This window comes from Octodon degus, unplaced genomic scaffold, assembly GCF_000260255.1.
Source record: "Octodon degus isolate 3935 unplaced genomic scaffold, OctDeg1.0 scaffold00056, whole genome shotgun sequence".
In the NCBI taxonomy this organism is placed as follows: Eukaryota; Metazoa; Chordata; class Mammalia; order Rodentia; family Octodontidae; genus Octodon; species Octodon degus.
Genome location: NW_004524632.1, coordinates 11,807,922 through 11,817,816, shown reverse-complemented (window position 1 = coordinate 11,817,816; position 9,895 = coordinate 11,807,922). Strand labels below are relative to the sequence as shown.

Here is a 9,895-nt window from a genome sequence, read left to right as displayed (position 1 = left end):
GTAGACAGCAGTAGTGGGCCCAGGCTGGTGTGGTGGGACGCTGGCCCAGGGCTCTGGGGGGTCCTGTAGACAGCAGTAGTGGGCCCAGGCTGGTGGGGTGGGACGCTGGCCCAGGGCTCTGGGGGGTCTCGTGGACAGCAGCAGGGGCCCAGGCTGATGGGGTGGGACGCTGGCCCAGGGCTCTGGGGGGGGGGGTCCCGTGGACAGCAGCAGAGTCCCAGGCTGATGACGTGGGACACTCGCCCAGGGCTCTAGGGAGGGGGGTGTCCCATAGACAGCAGCAGGGGCCCAGGCTGATGGCATGGGACACTGGCCCCATTCTGCTCTTGCTGAGTCCCAAGTCTACAAAGCACTGGGTGTTCTCATGTGTCACAGTACAGAGCCAGTGTCCACAAAGTTCCTGCCAAGCTGTCCTTTCCAGTTAGGGCCTCTCTGAGCCCCCACTGCCCTGTGCAGATGGCACAGCACTGTGATGCTCCCCTCCGCTGCGTGCCCTCCTCCCTCGGCCCTCGGAGGTCGGTGGCTCTGTGCCAGGCAGAGTTGCACATAGGACCACCCCACCCCAGGTTGTCCAGGGACACCTGGGCTCCATCTCTGCTAGACTTGGACTGTGGAACAGGGCCCAGGCATGGTGTGCCCAAGGCAGGAGTGAGATTTGCTTTGCCCTCCGGGTGTTGATGTGCAAAGGTGCTGCCCCTAGAGGCCAGCCCCTGGGCGCCGTGTTTTGGCTGGTGTGCTGCCAGCCACAGCCTGGGCTACCTCCAGTGGTGCTGCCCAGGGAGTTGATCTCAGAGCTCCTAGGCTGCTGAGGCTCTGAAGCGGGGAAGCCTGAGCTCCATGCTGTGGGCCACACTGGGGATGGAGATGTTTGGTTCTGGGCACCCCACTGCCGAGATGGGGTCAATGCCAGGACCACAGGTGGCAGGATCAGGCCTCTACAGGCGGGCTGTGGCGGCTGGCTTCTGGGCCTTGGGCAGGGGGTGAGGGAACAGCCTTGTCCTGCTGGTGACTCTCTTCCTAGGCTTCTAGAGGGTGTTTTGTTGGATAGCGCCCAGCATGCCCTGGTGGGAGCAGCACCCTTCTGCCCACCCTCCACTCCTGAGCTTTTCCATCTTGCCCAGGTGGCCTGAGAGGTGCCTGCCGCTGCACCTCTTCCCTTGCAGGTGCTAGATTTGATGGCAGTTGCTGCCACCTGCTGTGTTTGTGCCAGGTGATCAAGGGCACCAGTCCTCCAGGGTGTGCCCAGCAGCCAGGCTGAGGTTTTTGTGCATAATAGGAAGCCTTCTGGAGACTCCAGGGCTGGCGGCCGCCACCGTAGGGTAAGCTACGTAGCTGTGGCTCCTTCCAGGCTGGGCGGTGCGGGATAGTGCCCGCCAGAGCCCTGGCACACTTGCAGCTGCTGCAGATAAATTCCTCCATGGCCTGGGCTCCTGGCTGTCTATGGCACAGCTGTACCACATCCTCCTGCTGCCCACGGTGCTGTGGGAACCTCCGAAGCCTGGGCCCTGGAAGCCAGGGGAGGGGTGCTGTGGGGAACCTGCATCTGAAGCCCCCTTTGCAAGGGAAGCCTGTTCTGCTGACTGTGCTTCCCGTCCATGTGGGTCAGTGCTGTGCGAGGGGCTGGCTTCCACGTCCTGCACCCTGGACATACTGTGGAGGCCGCAGGGTACTGCCATCCTTACCCGGCTGAGGGAGCAGAGGGCCAGGGCCAGGCCAGTCTTGCCTAGCCACAGCCCTGGCCAGCTCCTGGCTGGACGCCACCTGTGTTTCATCCTGGACGAGGCTGCTTCCGGAAGGCCCAGCCAGGGTGGGCCGTGTGCTGGGAGTGAGTGTGTCCTCCTGCATGCTCACATGACTCCGCCCTCCTGGCTCCACCTAGCCACTTCTGCAGAGGTGGCTTTGGCCTGGTGGCTGACGGGAAACCACTGAGGAGTGTGCCTGGCCAGACAGGGAGCGGGTGGTAGGGCCAGGGAAACTCTACTCAGGCTTCACTGTACTCCAGCTATCTGGCCTGTGGGTCTGTGGCCACCTGTGGTCATTCCCCGCCTGGGTGACCCTCCCCCCAGCTCTTCCTGGCCTGCCATAGGTTGCCAGGTGAGGAGAGGCCTGTCCCCCACAGCCATCTTGTACGTGGGTCCTTTGCCCTGCACAGGTTGCCTGGCATTGGAGTCCTTCCTGCCTCTGTGGGCTCCCTAGGCTGTGCAAGCAAGGTGGGGTCTGGCTTTGGGGAAAAGTGGAAAAGAAACCCGATGAGCCAGTCCTGCCTGCTTACTTCCTCCTCCCAGGCCCCTTCCTGCCTGCCTTCCCTGAGCTTGGGGCTCCCTGCTAGCATGGTGTTTGACTGGTTTCCCTAGCAACTGCAGGGCCCTGGTGCAGGTGACATTAGGTGACGGGGGACACTGCTCAGATGGAGGGAACCCCATCCGGCAAGCTCAGGACCCTCAGCCTGCTGTTTGCGGTGTGGGGCTCAGGTCACGGAACCTCTCTGCCTGGGGATGGGGCTGAGGGCCACCTCCTCGCCCTGCTTCCTGTCCCATTCCCTCTCCTTCCTGTTCCCTCCTCCCGCACAGCTGCTGCTTGGCTCACTCTATATATAGTGATGTGTTCAGTGTAATTACAATAAAACTGTTGAAAGGAGATAATCCAGCAGAGGAAGCCGCCAGCTCCCAGCCTCCTCAGCGTCCGCACTCTGGGCCCTGCACCCCTTCCCCCATTTCATCCCCCAACGGAGCTGCAGTGGGCGGGGCCTGCAGAAAGCATTGCAGGACAGGATTCACCTGGCACCTCCAGTGCTTCCCCCACAGCCGTGGAGTTGCACCTGTGCCTCAGTTTCTCTGCTGGTGTAGGCTTTGGCAGGTGTGGTGTTGGGAGATCAGGAGAAGGCACAGGAGAGCAAAACTGCACGTTTCTTTGGTTTTTGTCTGTTTTGTTTTTAAGGCAGGGTCTCACTTTGTAGCCCATGGCAATCCTCCTGTCTCAGCCTCCTGAGTGCTACGGTTACAGGCGTGTACTGCCTTGCCAGGGGTGGGTACAAGGTCTACAGGTTCTTCAGTCTTCTACTGGCTCTGGTTGAGCCCTCTCAGCCACATTTTCTTTGTCCATAAAAGAGGCAGTAAAACACGTTAAGTCTGTTCAGGGTTGGGGGTGCTCTGTTCCGACTGCCCTGTACCCAGTGCACATGGTGCGTGCTGCTGTGACCGTGCTGGTGCCCTTCTTCTCTTCCTCTGCCTGTTTTACTATAGGGTCTGTGTAGCCCAGTCTGGGCTTGACCTTGCAGCCATCCCCCGCCTCAGCCTCCTCCCTGGTGCCAAGGTGAGCTTCGTGTGGTGCTGGGGCCAGAGCTGGGCCCTGTGCTTGCCGAGGCCACAGTCTTCTCCCAGCTGTGTCCCACCCGTTGGATATCTCATTTCTGGGCACTGTCCGGGCACTATCCTGGGCACCACCTTGTCTCATATGGGTGCAGTTGCATCTTAGAGTACCCTGATGTCCCCTGACGTCCCCGCTGCATCCTACAGCCTCGTCTTCTGCCCGGTACCCACCAAGCCCTCTTCTTTTATGCCCACAGTGGAGGTGAAGCCGGCGCTGCCTGGGGCCATGCCTAGTACCATGGGCCCTGGGGTGCGGCGGGGTGTTCCACCCGGGGCTGTGGACCCTGCAGACCCCGCAGACCCCGCGTTGCGGGAACGGCAGCTGCAGCAGGAGTTGGCGGCTCTGAAGCAGCAGCAGCAGCTGCAGAAGCAGCTCCTGTTTGCCGAGTTCCAGAAGCAGCATGCACACCTGACGCGGCAGCATGAGGCGCAGCTGCAGAAGCACCTGCAGGTGAATACGGGCGGCCGGGCCTGGCCCTGTCCGTCCTGCTCGGGCGAGCGCCCACTCACCGGCCCGCCCGCCCGCCCGCCCGTCCGCCCGCAGCAGCAGCAGCAGGAGAGGCTGGCGGCCCAGCGGCAGCGAGATCTGGAGCAGCAGCGGCGAGAGCAGCAGCGGCAGGAGGAGCTGGAGCGGCAGCGGCTGGAGCAGCAGCTGCTGGTCCTGCGCCACAAGGAGAAGAGCAAAGAGAGTAAGCGCGGGGCTGCGGGCAGCGGACCCTCCGAGCCCCGCGCCCGGCTCAGCCCCTCCTCCCGCAGGTGCCATTGCCAGCACTGAGGTGAAGCTGCGGCTGCAGGAATTCCTCCTGTCCAAGTCGAGGGAGCCCACGCCAGGCGGCCTCAACCATTCCCTCCCGCAGCACCCCAAGTGCTGGTAAAGCGGGGGGTGTCCTGCCTGTGGCCCAATGTCCCTGTGTCTCCCTCAGGGACGCCCACTCCTCCCTGCTGCCCAGGACTGGTCCCTGTCCCCAGGGGGCCACCCTGACTGTCCCAGCTGGCGGGCTGGGCGTGGGGTGACAGGTCTGCCCCCCCAGGGGAGCCCACCACGCTTCTTTGGACCAGAGCTCCCCTCCCCAGAGCGGCCCCCCTGGAACACCTCCCTCCTACAAGCTGCCTCTCCTGGGGCCCTATGACAGCCGAGACGACTTCCCCCTCCGTAAGACAGGTGTGTGGTGGCCCTGTGTCCAGTGGGCAGGTGGCAGACAGGGTGGCACTGTGGGGGTTGGGGTCTAGCAGATGTGGCCATGGTTGTGCTGAGTCCCCTATGCCCTCAGCCTCGGAACCCAACCTGAAAGTGCGGTCCAGGCTCAAGCAGAAGGTGGCTGAACGGAGGAGCAGCCCCCTGCTACGCCGCAAGGATGGGACTGTCATCAGCACCTTTAAGAAGAGAGCCGTGGAGATCACAGGCACCAGCCCTGGGGGTGAGGGTGCCCATGAGTCCTGTCGTGGAGGGCCTGGGAACGGGTGGCCCAGAGCAGGCCCGGGTGACAGCTGCTTCTCCTGTAGTGTCGTCTGTGTGTAACAGTGCGCCCGGCTCCGGCCCCAGCTCTCCCAACAGCTCCCACGGCACCATCACCGAGAATGGCTTCACGGGCTCTGTCCCCAACATCCCCACGGAGGTACCTGCAGCTCCAGGTGCCCTCTGTCCACTTGGAGGATTCCGGGTGGGGCTGTGCCCAGCTGGCTGCCCTCACACCTTCTCTCATTTCTCAGATGCTCCCCCAGCACCGGGCACCCCCTCTGGACAGCTCACCCACGCAGTTTAGCCTCTACACATCCCCCTCTCTACCTAACATCTCCCTAGGGCTGCAGGCCACAGTCACCGTCACCAACTCACACCTCAGCGTGAGTGCTGGGACAGATGCGGCCCTCCCAGGGCCAGGGTGGGGCGGGGGGCTGTGACCCCTCCTCACCCTGCCCCCACCCCCATCAGGCCTCTCCCAAGCTGGCGACGCAGCAGGAGGCCGACAGGCAGGCCCTCCAGTCTCTGCAGCCAGGCGGCTCTCTGACGGGCAAGTTCCTGAGCACCTCCTCCATCCCTGGCTGCCTACTGGGTGTGGCACTGGAGGGTGACGCTGGCACCCACGGGCCTGCCTCGCTGCTGCAGCACGTGCTGCTGCTGGAGCAGGCCCGGCAGCAGAGCACCCTTATCGCGGGTGAGTGTGCACAGGGCCACCGCCAGCTCCTGTCTAGAGGAGACAGCCGTGTGTGAGAGTTTAGAAAGAGGTGCAGTAGCACTGCCCAGGATTTGGGAGGCTGAGGCAGGCAGCTCACCTTGAGTTCAGGGACAGTTCTGGCTACGTAGTGAAACTGCCTCAAAAAAGGAAAGAAGGAAAAGGGAAGGGAAATGGTTTAGTTCTATGCCGTGTAATTTTAAGTTATATTCAGACTAAGTGTGGTGGTGCTGCACGCCTGTCATCCCAGCACTCAGAGGGCTGAGGCAGGAGAATGGAGGCCAGCCTAGGCTACGAGATTCTGACTCAGAACCAAAATCAGGGGCTGGAGAGACAGCTCAGCGGTGTAAGTGCCTGCCTGGCATGCACAAGGTCCCAAGTTTGATCCCAGTACCACAAAAAGAAAAATCAAATACACAGCTAGATATATGGCTATATTTAGAAACAGCGGGGCTGGGGAGATGGCTCAGTAGCATAAGCGCTTCCCTGGCAAGTGCAAGGGCCTGAGTTCAATCCCAGTTCTGCCAAAAATAAATAAATAAGAAAGAAAAAAAAAAAAGAAACATCCCCTCAGTGTGGATCAAGTTGTTACTACTGAGGTTTACTTTGCTTCACTGATCTTTGGTCACGTGCCAGTGTAGACAGTGTTCCAGGGCTCTGTGCCTCGGGGCATCACAAGGTCACGAAAGACAGTGGCTTGAGCTGGGGAGATGGCTCAGTGGAATAAGCGCTTCCCTGGCAAGCGCAAGGGTCTGAGTTCAATCTTCAGTTCTGCAAAAAATAAAAAATTAAAAAAAAATTAAATATGAGAAAGACAGTGGCTCACAGCCCTGGGATCGCTGGTTGGTGTTAGCCACGTACATAGTGGCTCAGGGGCTCCCTCCTGTGTGGTCCAGTGGGCCAGGACAGGTGCAGTGTGGGGTGCTCACAGGCTCATTTTCCTCTGCCTCCCCAGTGCCACTCCACGGGCAGTCCCCCCTGGTGACCAGCGAGCGTGTGGCCACCAGCATTCGGACCGTGGGAAAGTTGCCCCGGCACCGGCCACTGAGCCGTACGCAGTCCTCGCCGCTGCCACAGAGCCCGCAGGCGCTGCAGCAGCTTGTCACACAGCAGCAGTTTCTGGAGAAGCACAAGCAGCAACAGCTACAGCTGGGCAAGGTGTGGGGCAACGGCCTGGGCTGTGGAGCGGGGGGGCGTGGCTGGCTCTTTCGCTTTGTGATTTCTTGGTTTTTGAGACCTGGTCTTGCTGTGGAGCTGAGACTGGCCTCCAACTCATGGCAGTCCTGTCTCAGCCTCAGCAGTGCTGGGGTGACAGGCGTGAGCCCTGCCTTCTGTCCCCAGATCCTCACTAAGACTGGGGAGCTGCCTAGGCCGCCCACCACACACCCTGAGGAGACGGAGGAGGAGCTCACGGAGCAGCAGGAGACCTTGCTGGGGGAGGAGGCCCAGACTGTGCCCCGGGAGAGCTCCACGGAGAGCGAGAGCACCCAGGAGGACCTGGAAGACGAGGACGACGACGAGGAGGACGGCTGCGTCCAGGTCCAGGACCCGGCAGGTGACAGCAGCCCCGAGGAGAGTCCTGACCTGGAGGAGACCGGCGCTGGCTACAAAAAGGTGCTTTGCTGTCCCGTCCCTGAACCGCAGCGGGGAGTGGCCGGGGCGCTGCCCCCTGTGCGCATGCTTGTCTGTGCCTCGTCGTCTGCCGTGCGTACACACCGCCCACTGCTACCATGTCACTCCATTCACGGAAGAGCGGCCGAGCGGCCGATTCATGCCGCCCCCGCTGCTTGCTTTCCTCCTCGCTGTTCTCTGCTCGGGTGACTCACTCATCCTGAGGGGACGTGCACACCCTGCCTGTGCCTGGAGGCTGCGGGCCATGGGGAGGAGTGCCTGCCTCCCCCAGGCCTCACCCTCACCCATCTCCCCAGCTGTTCGCAGATGCCCAGCAGATGCCGCCCCTGCGCGTGTACCAGGCGCCCCTCAGCCTGGCCACCGTGCCCCACCAGGCCCTGGGCCGCACCCAGTCCTCACCTGCTGCGCCAGGGGGTGTGAAGAGCCCCCCAGACCCACCCACCAAGCTCCTCTTCACCACGGGTGAGTGCCCATTGCCACATCCCCTGCCCGAGACCGGTCAGGGTGGCACTGGCAGCCTGGCTTCCCCTCCTGCTGTGTGTCGGGGTCAGGGCAGGCCCACATCATGGCATACGCCAGGGAGGCAGGTGGGTGGCTGAGGGTGGTGGCCGGCTGACGGGGTCTGTGCCCAGGTGTGGTGTACGACACCTTCATGCTGAAGCACCAGTGCGTGTGTGGGAACACGCACGTCCACCCTGAGCACGCTGGCCGCATTCAGAGCATCTGGTCCAGGCTGCAGGAGACCGGGCTGTTGGGAAGGTGTGAGGTGAGGACCTGGGCCCCGGCCCAGCCCCGCCTGCCCTGCCATTCACCCTCTTGGGCCTGGCCAGCACAGAGCAGCGTCCAGGGTGGGTCTCTGGGGACCTGGCCAGGGATAACAGGCCCCACGCAGCCTCTCCCACCACCACAGCGGGTCCGGGGCCGCAAAGCCACCCTGGACGAGATCCAGACGGTGCACTCGGAACTACACACACTGCTCTATGGGACCAGCCCGCTCAACCGGCAGAAGCTGGACAGCAAGAAGCTGCTCGGTGAGGACGGCTCCCAGCTGGGTGCAGGGCAGCCGGGATGAAGGGCGGGGGATGGGCTGGCGTGGCCGAGCCAAGACGCCGCAGCTCTGCCTGTCCCTTAGGTCCTATCAGCCAGAAGATGTATGCTGTGTTGCCCTGTGGGGGCATCGGGGTGAGTGGCTTGTGGCCACCCACAAGGGAGTCGGGAGGGCACGGCTGGCCCACCCTGCTTGTCTGCTGACCTCGTCCCACTACAGGTGGACAGCGACACTGTGTGGAATGAGATGCATTCCTCCAGCGCCGTGCGCATGGCTGTGGGCTGCCTGCTGGAGCTGGCCTTCAAGGTGGCGGCGGGCGAGCTCAAGGTGAGGCCAGCTATGGCCTTGTGACTGTAGCTCTGGTTTCCCCTCTCCATGCTCTGTCTTCTGACCTCAGCTCTTGGGGGCCAGGCAGGGGTGAAGGACAGAGGGGGCCCACCCAGGGAGCAGGCTGAGCACCCTGGCAGCGGGCTTGGAGTAGGGACTCAGCACTGCCCTGACTCCCACATGTTCCCTCCCCACCGCTCCCCACCACCTTGCTGTCCTGCATCTGGACTTCATCCCTCTGCTTGTGCCTTTTCAGAATGGCTTTGCCATCATCCGGCCCCCAGGACACCACGCCGAGGAGTCTACTGCCATGTGAGTGCAGTCCGTGCCCGTCCTGGCCAGGTGGCAGCGGCTGTGTCCCTTCCGTCCCCTCCCTCCTGATGCTGACTCCACCCTTCTCCCTCCACAGGGGATTCTGCTTTTTCAACTCTGTGGCCATTGCAGCCAAACTGCTGCAGCAGAAGCTGAGCGTGGGCAGGGTCCTCATTGTGGACTGGGTAAGTGTGGGTCCGTCCTGCTGGGTTGCCGGCCTGTCCTCAGGTTGCAAGGGGCAGGTGCCACCACTGTTGTCCACTGCCCTCCCCAGCAGCCCCAAGCCGAGGGTGTGCAGCCTGAACATAAAGATAGTGCCGCCACTGCTTCTAGGAGCCACCTTTCTCCTCCAGCCTCCAGCCCGGGGCTGACACTGGTCAGGAGCCTGCCGGGCCTGCCCCAGTGGTGGGAGCGAGGGTTTCTGTGAGTGAGGGCCCTGTTGGGCGTGCCTGGGAGCTTATGGCGCTGGGGACTCTGCTTCCCGCTCCCACTCACTGGGCCTGGGGACCTCACTGGGAATGATCCTAGACACCAGCAAAATCTTTGGAGCCTCGTTTATTTAAAATGGGGCACATGCATGGTGTCATGTGTCTGTAATCGTAGCTGCTGGGGAGGCTGAGGCAGGAGGATTGCAATGAGTTTGACAAGGTCAGCCTGGTCTACTTACTGAGACCCTGTTTGAAATAATAAGCTGGGTATGGTGGCATACACCTGTAATCCCAGCACTTGGGAGACTGAGGCAGGAGGATCCCTGTGAGTTCAAGACCAGCCTGGTGGGGGGCTGAGGAGATGGCTCAGTGGAATAAGCGCTTCCCTGGCAAGTGCAAGGGCTTGAGTTCAATCCCCGGTTCCGCTATAGTGAGCTCAAGGCCAGCCTGAACTGCATAGCAAGACTGTCTCAAAAAGCAAAAAATTAAAATTAGAAACAGTAAAAATGTAGGGGCTGGAGAGATGGCTCAGTGGTCTAAAGCACCTACTTGGAACAAGCTTGGCAAAGCACAGGGACCGCGGTTCGATCCTCCAGCACCACATGCCAG

At 61.9% G+C, this 9,895-nt stretch overlaps 1 protein-coding gene across 9 annotated transcripts in view; it reads left to right on the top strand.

The window, feature by feature from the left end:
• Hdac5 (histone deacetylase 5) overlaps positions 1-9,895 on the top strand; it is a 25,293-nt gene that overhangs the window by 13,238 nt on the left and 2,160 nt on the right. For 5 of the 9 annotated variants that reach the window (XM_004633817.2, XM_023718238.1, XM_004633816.2 and 2 more), the window contains 17 exons: positions 3,566-3,819; positions 3,913-4,057; positions 4,125-4,239; positions 4,400-4,530; positions 4,640-4,786; positions 4,872-4,984; positions 5,079-5,210; positions 5,299-5,521; positions 6,495-6,697; positions 6,881-7,153; positions 7,468-7,633; positions 7,804-7,937; positions 8,082-8,202; positions 8,304-8,353; positions 8,439-8,546; positions 8,803-8,858; positions 8,956-9,043. In XM_004633817.2, coding sequence (XP_004633874.1) covers positions 3,566-3,819; positions 3,913-4,057; positions 4,125-4,239; positions 4,400-4,530; positions 4,640-4,786; positions 4,872-4,984; positions 5,079-5,210; positions 5,299-5,521; positions 6,495-6,697; positions 6,881-7,153; positions 7,468-7,633; positions 7,804-7,937; positions 8,082-8,202; positions 8,304-8,353; positions 8,439-8,546; positions 8,803-8,858; positions 8,956-9,043 — 2,459 coding nt within the window. The remainder of the gene's footprint in view (positions 1-3,565; positions 3,820-3,912; positions 4,058-4,124; positions 4,240-4,399; positions 4,531-4,639; positions 4,787-4,871; positions 4,985-5,078; positions 5,211-5,298; positions 5,522-6,494; positions 6,698-6,880; positions 7,154-7,467; positions 7,634-7,803; positions 7,938-8,081; positions 8,203-8,303; positions 8,354-8,438; positions 8,547-8,802; positions 8,859-8,955; positions 9,044-9,895) is intronic. The other 4 variants (XM_004633819.2, XM_023718241.1, XM_004633818.2 and 1 more) reach the window with 1 other exon arrangement.